This window comes from Lupinus angustifolius, unplaced genomic scaffold (genome assembly GCF_001865875.1).
Source record: "Lupinus angustifolius cultivar Tanjil unplaced genomic scaffold, LupAngTanjil_v1.0 Scaffold_65_21, whole genome shotgun sequence".
Taxonomy (NCBI): Eukaryota; Viridiplantae; Streptophyta; class Magnoliopsida; order Fabales; family Fabaceae; genus Lupinus; species Lupinus angustifolius.
In genome coordinates this window covers 19,132-26,761 of record NW_017723140.1, presented here as the reverse complement: position 1 = coordinate 26,761, position 7,630 = coordinate 19,132, and the positions used below count along the sequence as shown (strand labels likewise).

At 33.7% G+C, this 7,630-nt stretch overlaps 1 protein-coding gene across 1 annotated transcript; it reads right to left on the bottom strand.

The window, feature by feature from the left end:
* Positions 1 to 579: 579 nt before the first annotated feature.
* LOC109339257 (uncharacterized lipoprotein syc1174_c-like) lies at positions 580 to 6,969 on the bottom strand. Its single transcript, XM_019576671.1, has 9 exons — positions 6,749 to 6,969; positions 6,486 to 6,620; positions 4,706 to 4,822; positions 4,407 to 4,535; positions 3,570 to 3,746; positions 3,036 to 3,176; positions 1,920 to 2,105; positions 1,668 to 1,739; positions 580 to 1,189 (listed from the first exon to the last, which is right to left on the bottom strand). Exons 1-9 carry the CDS (start codon positions 6,857 to 6,859, stop codon positions 1,043 to 1,045), a joined length of 1,215 nt encoding a protein of 404 aa, XP_019432216.1. The 5' UTR covers positions 6,860 to 6,969; the 3' UTR covers positions 580 to 1,042.
* Between the last annotated feature and the right edge of the window lie 661 nt (positions 6,970 to 7,630).

Genomic DNA, 7,630 nt, shown 5'->3' with positions numbered 1-7,630 from the left:
GGTATGTTGTATGGTAAATTAAAAAAAAAAAGCAATGGCGGGGTGTTAAATAATCCATATTATAGTTGAATTAGGAATTGGATTTCCAAAAATTGGTAAAAAAAATTCCTGATTTGAAATTGGACTAAAAAAATACAAATTTAAAATTAGATTTTCAAATATTTGTAAAAGAATCTGGTATTGATAATAGATATTTGAAAACTAATAAAAAATCCGAATTTACAATTGGTTTTTGTGAAAACGAATTTTGAGAAAGGTTTCATCTGTAAACCAGTTTTAGAAGTGGATATGGTTATTAACCAGTTATGATTCATTGGGTTGACCAGCAAACAGGCAAACCAAAACATTTATAGTATAATATATATGCATTCTCACTGTAAAAAAAATTACATAACCAATATATTATCCACCATTTATTTGTATTATTTTTTTAGAATTAATAATAATTAAACTTAAATTGTTGATAATGCAGTGATAGTATATCAAACTTATATACATAAGTCCATGCCTCTTTTTCTCTTTAACTAAATAATCCAGGAATATATAAAGTTAAAGATAGTGGTATTCCCTTACCTTGTGCAGGGCATGTCTTCCCCCCAATTTAACATTCTTAGCCAAAAAAGTCTAATAAGGTGAGAGGCCAAATTAGTTGAAACCAAATTTTGTTAACTCTGCCACCATACCAATTCAGCATATTTTGCTGACATTATCTACTTTGTATTACAGGGTAGTTAAAAGTTGAAAAATTACTACCTTCTAGCAAATACATATATATGGCTGTAAGATATAAACCCTGAAAGATATTACACTATTTTAGACAGTGTTATTAGCACACCAAAATATCTATTTACACTCCTCATTCACCAATAAAAAAATTTATTTTATTTTATAACATTATGATGTGAAGTGTAAATAGACCCTTGTGATGGCAATAACCTCACCCTACTATTTCCTCTAATGGTTTATATATAACAATTGAAAAATGGAAAACACTGATATACTATCAGTGAATCCTCAATTTCTTTTATCAGGACATGGAACTTTATCCTGAAATCAAGTGTCCATTGACAGGCATAGAAGAAATGCACCCAATGTTACGAATTTTATTTCGTCGAAGCGAAAATGGATTGATCCCTGCCTTGTGAGCTGCAATAACTCCAATGGCCTCCCAATAATTTGAGACTTGCAACTGCAGAAGGGGTAATGTCAATGTCATCAACCAAAATTGTTTCATTTCAATAAAAGGGCAGCCCAATCACGAGGCTCCCACTTAGTGGGGTCTGGAGAGACTAGATGTATGCAGCCTTACCGCAACAAGTGAAAAGACTGTTTCTAGGAATTGAACCTGTGACCTCATGGTCACTAAGTAACAACCTTTACCGTTGTATCAAGCTCACCCTCTAAAATTATTTTATTTCAATGCAATAAAAGCAAAGGAGTGTTCAGATGGTGATTATATTTTAGTCTAGATCATGGCTTCTAAGCATCAATATAACAAACTTGCTCTTGAATGGCCTAATATGGTAACATTTCTTTTACTTGTTTATCTATCTAGCTTCAATCTATAGTCTATACAAACCCCATTTTATTGCTTACTGAGCAAATTGCAAAATGATGAGTGAAATTTTATGGATCTAACAGATGTATAAAAAGGAGAAATCGCATACCGCTTCCAGACCAAGTTTATCTGGGGTATCATTGAGAACAGTTTCATTTTCATCCACAGTAATTATAAGTGGCTGCAAGAAAATTTTAAACCAGTCACATATTGAAACAACAATATCATAGAAATTGCAGGTTAGGCAGTTTCTTGTGCAGAGTGGCAAAAAACTTAAATGACATCAGGAAATAAATGTTCTTGCAAGAACAAATCAAAAAAAAAAGAAAAAGGAGAAAAAATAATGTGTTTGGATTTATACCTTGCTTTTTTTACTTCTTGAAAAAGCAAGAGTCCCATCTCCCCCACAAGCATCTCTAGGGAGGATTATAGAATCCACATCAGTTGCTAATATGCAACCTTTCTCCATTGATTCAGAGTTGTTGGTTAAGTATCGTGGAGCTTTACTTAGGCCAGCAAGCACACATGGCAGGAAGGTGTACCCAATCTATTTGACAAGAGCTAGTTATACACACATACTTGTATTACCCATGCAAATGTAGAGAATAAGAAATATTGAATTTATAATGAGAATATAATCTTTTTTAACTTAATATATGCAATGTTAAAACAGCATCTTCTATAAGTATTAAATTTTTCAGTCATTTAATATAAACATCAATCTTTGAAAATGAATCACACTGAAGAACCAAGGAGACGTTGATCTAATAGTGTGTAAGGTCTCCCTAGATCGAACTAGGCCAAAGGTCAAATGTTAGATTTCTGATAAGTATTAGATTCCTGATAGCAAAATTTATTGGGAGGGACAGCGACGCACCCCGAAAGGGTTCCTTACCTAATTAGTTATGGGATACCTAAAGAATCACACCGAAGACACTCAAATAAACAGGTGGCATCCTGCATTACCACCGCTAGTAACTTTATTAAACTGAGTAGTTAGTTTATCACACATTTTTTGGAGTAAACGTGATAAATTTCAATTTCGCTTCAGCGTTCAACCATTTTGTTTTTTCATAATGGAAGTTTTTATGAAGTAAAAAGGATGACTAAATGCACGAGGCTTGGAGTTCAGAGAGGATAGATATATGCAGCCTTACACTTGCAAGCAAAGAGAGTGATTTCAGGAAGTTTATATAAAGTACTGCACATTAAATTTTCAGAACAGCGCCGTTCCAGTTTAATTTCTAAAGAATGCAAGATGGAAAGGCATACCCTATTTTGGAGTGTTACTTCTTCTATCTGTCATTTACAGTTAAACAAAAGAAGCTATCTAAGAAAGTTAAACCCAAATTCAGATTTGATTGACTCCGCATAAACCTCAGGTTGCTAGTTACATTTAATTCAAACATTTGGCACACTGCATTCAAATATTGCTGAAACCAAAGATCAAATGATTTGCGGTCTATAGTTTACCAACCTCCTCCGCTGCTGATTTCGGACTTAGAGATAGGCTCAATGGAAGTGGAGACATTGCAGGAGCATGTGCACAAGGAATCTGGAACTCCTTCACCACTAGATGGCTTATAACTGCCTCAACTCCGGCCAACACGTCTATGCCCTGAATAAGGTCAAAAAGAGGAAAGCAAATATCAGTAACCAAATGATACAATAAGAACTATTCCTGAACCACTGACCAAAACAAACTGAAGTAGAAGTATGACTGAAAAAAGTTCAGAAGAAAGTAAAAGAAAGAACAAAAGATGTCGTCATTGTTGAAATTTAAAAGACTAAGGTCAGAATAAGATTGAAAATCTTTTAAACATGAAGTTAAATCTCAAAAACAAATATCAAAGAGCTGATGACTATGTTCTTAACATTGAATGGAGAAAAGGACAAAGAGAAAGAGCAACATCATCCAGATTTCTATTAATCCACTACGAAGTTACACAACTAATCAAATTCTTCTGCATTTCGTACATTATAATATCATTTCAAAAACCATTATTGATACCATTCCCTGCCGATAGTCGTCTACATCATCAGTATCGTCATCTGGGAAACGTCCAACAACAGCAATGGCATTCACTTTTGATCTATTCACTAAAGTCTGCACAGCTCTAAGTAAAGAATCAGGGTGCTTAATCCTTCCTGTTGATTGCCCAGTTTTTGGATCAACCCACTTCTCTACCTGAAAATTTGAGGCAAGTAAACTTAGCACTAATTTAGGTAGGCATTTTAATTTATATGAGATCATGATGTTACTTGCTTGAAATTATAGACATGCCTGAAAAATTACTTTTACGCAATATAAAAAATAAGTCCAAGTGGTGAGAACAAATTAAATACACTTTTAAACATAACTGAAATGAGTAGAAAGCTGTTCCTATTTCAAAGTTACAGAAAGAAAAGGAAAACCCATATAACATCATGATACATTTTTTTGAGTAGTTTTTACCATGAACTGGGATGGTTTAATAATCTAATCCCATTAAAAAAAATTGTTGTTCTTTCTAGTGCACAACACAGTTTGCCAAGTGTTTTTACACCTACAAACTAAAACTCTGTTAAGCAATTATAACTTATAAGTATAACTGAGAGAAAATGCAATTACATTAAAATAAAACAAAAGTCTAACATGATAGCCTATAATCTTTGAGGGACATCATTTGGTTTATATAACTTCAAGATGCTCCCTACAGTGAGATCAATGGCAGTCACATTTCTAGTAGTTAAACTGTCCATTGTCCTTCTGCGAGAAACCGAAGTATATATTGTGCAGTCCAAATTGTAAGACTCTATAAGTAAAGATCTGTTTCATTATGCTGGCCGAATAAAAAAAACTGGTTACCTGCAGTGGAGTGTCTGTGACAATATATTCTACAACAGGCAATCCAAGGGAAGCCCTTGCAGCATCAGCCACTTGTAACTGGCGAATCCGAAGATCATCCTCTATTCCAGCATCAAGAACTATTCCCACCTGTTTTACACAAAAAAAATACTTGGTTGCATAATTTGAGGTGGAAAGAAATAAGATGATGAAGAAAGCACCTAGTAAGTTGCAAGCTGCAACAATGCATGACATAAACTAGTGAAGGACATAAACTAGCGAAGGACATAGCACAATGAGAATATATATTAGAGTCATACCCGGTTTTGGTGAACAGGTTGTAAAGCCCATAACCCTTCTGCAAAGCGGTCAAGAGCATAACCTTCAACATATAATGCATTAGGCATGGGCCAGTATAGCATTGCTGCATTAAGCACCTGAAAATTTGGATAAGTCAAACAGCAAAAAAAATTAAATGCACATTTCTTCATCATTGTCATTCAAATGAACTATAGGGTGGTGAAATGAAAGGGATCATCCATTGTAGTCACATGGTTTAATAATTTAGATTCAGATAAAATGAGTTTTTTTCTAATGTATGCTAAATGACACATTTTTCAATGAGGAATTGACATTCAAATCACAATTTTATCACTTCAACCAAAGAAAAATTGACCTAGCTAAATGATTTTTGTTATCAAATACTCCAAAGACACTTGTAAGAAATCATACATTTAAAATATAAAACATTATTAGAATATAATGAGAATGTATATCAAATGAAGAATCTCAAATTTGCCTATGCATAAGACAAGACCAACCAGGAAGTATGCCCATGACCCAACCAAGTGGCACGAGCTTGACCGAGAAAGCCAAGACCATGATCTAGCCAAGTGCCATAAGCATGTCTGAGAAACATGGCCAATGACCGAGACAAAATGGACAATCGTGACCAAAAAGACAGGACTAGTGACCGAGACAAGATGGGCAACCATGACCGAGGAGACTAGACTAGTGACCGAGACAAGGCATGAGCCGCTGATTGAGGATGACCGAGACAGACACACACGCCATGACCGAGACAGACACACACGCCATGACCGAGGCAGACAGAATCTTAATCGAGCCAGAATGACCGAGGCACCAAGCCAAAATGACTATCACACATGGGATCTTGACCGAGCCAAAATGACCGAGACACCGAGACAAATGTCAGGTCGTGACTGAAACGACCTGATCGAGACACCAAGACAAATGTCAGGTCATGACCGAGACGACCTGACCGAGGCATTAGGCCATGTACCAAGCCATGACCGAGATGACCTGACCGAGGCACCTGGCCATGCATCAGGTCGTGACCGACACAAAAACCAGCATCAATCAGCTTTTGTATAACTTGTATAACAAGTTATCATTGTAATTGACATATTTAAGCCTCAATTAAATATAGTTAGTTAGAGGATTAGTTTTTGTATTAATCATGTATATAAAGGGATTAGGTAGATGATTAGTTGTATCATTTGATCCCAAGCATTTATTCAATAAATTGAGGTATTTTTCATCTTTTGTTTGCCTTCTTATTTCTTTCATTCTGCTGGATTACTAATCCATTCTTGGGAAGTTCTTCAAATTCTTTTAATGTATTTAATATATTCACTGGAATAAAAAAATGTTTTAAATATATTAACATTTCAAATAAAAATATTTTATTATTAATTTCTTAACAAATACCCAGAAAAGTTTAATAGAAAACAGTAAAATCTACTCACGCTCACTTCCACTTACAATCTCACTACCTCAAATTTGTATAATTTTCATTGTTAATCAAACTTATTCACACATAATCTATGATTATGCATTTGTCAAAATTTTCGGGCCGCTATTGCGCTAACAAGGCCCAAATGTCCCTTTTGTTCATCATTTCAACCCACCACAACCACAACCAGTGTATTTATTCTTGCGGACTGTTTCTAGGATTTGAAATTGTAAGACAATCAATCTTATCATTGCATCGAGCCTCATCCAAAAATAATACAGATAGCAAGTTTTCATAACAGGTAAATAAAACAACACATTGGGGTTAATGAAGTAATTACATACATTAGGGTGAGTGATAAGACAATCCACAACATTAGAAAGAGCACGAGCCACAGGCAAAGCATCACCAGCGAATCCACCAATAGCAGCACCAGTCCCCGTTGGTACTATCATAACGCTCGTGTAATCTCTCTTAAACTGCATTCACAAACACACAACACAACCCACTAATTAAAACTCATTTTCCACACATACCCACTAATTATTTATGCTTAAAACTTATTAAAAATGATTTCTTTTATTCTTTTTTTTTTAAGGAAAAGAACCTTATAAGATAGGGAAGAAGAGGAGCATGTAATGGTTGGTTTGTAGCATCTGGTATGGAAGCGGTGAGAGAAAGAAGGAATTTGAATAGTGAGAGTGAGAGTGGGAGACATTTCTTCAGAATTCAGATACAAAGAAAAGAAGGGACTGAGAAATTTTCTCTATACTGGAAAATTATGGTAATTTTATCTTAACTTTGGAATGCACTAGTGCACATTATTCAAACATGGGAAACATACCCTTCTCTTCAAGTCTTATCTACCCTGTTTTCCCTCTTCTATGTTTGCTTTAGGCAAATATTCATATAAAAATATAAAATAAAAGAATATAATATCTATATATTACTATCATTGATTTGTATACTTTTTTTAGAGTTAATGATTAATGATATATATATTTTTTCCAAAATAAAATTTTAATATTAGTATATTTTGTAAAATAATTTACTTATTAAATAGATTCTAAAGTACAATATAGTGGTTCTTCTAAAATGCAATTGACACCATGTTCAACTTCTAAATAAATAGAGCCAAAATAAATCATTTCAAAATTAAAATGCCCATTATCATGTATGGTAAAGATTCAAATGACCATCAATCTTTGAATTGCTAATTTGAATTGTTACTTTAGCTTTATCAATTATCCTATTTTCACTTTTTAGAATTCGTATATGCAATTTATTCTATTTTATTTAACAAATTTTATGTTTCACATTTTTTTTATTTTCTAAATTCACAGAGTTATTTAAGAGATTGTAGGATAATATATAAAAGTGATTCTATAGACAGGGTTCACTAGGGTCTAAAAGTATATATATATATATATATATATAAACTTGTTTTATTCTCATAATCAAATAGTCTCCTGGTAACAAAACAAATAAT

Excerpts from the sequence above, each read along its gene's own strand:
- LOC109339257 (XM_019576671.1), bottom strand. The coding sequence starts at position 6,859 with ATGTCTCCCACTCTCACTCTCACTATTCAAATTCCTTCTTTCTCTCAC. Across the intron at positions 6,621-6,748 it reads CTTCTTCCCTATCTTATAAG|TTTAAGAGAGATTACACGAG; the intron begins GTTCTTTTCCTT and ends TTGTGAATGCAG. Across the intron at positions 3,747-4,406 it reads TCACAGACACTCCACTGCAG|GTAGAGAAGTGGGTTGATCC; the intron begins GTAACCAGTTTT and ends TCAAATTTTCAG.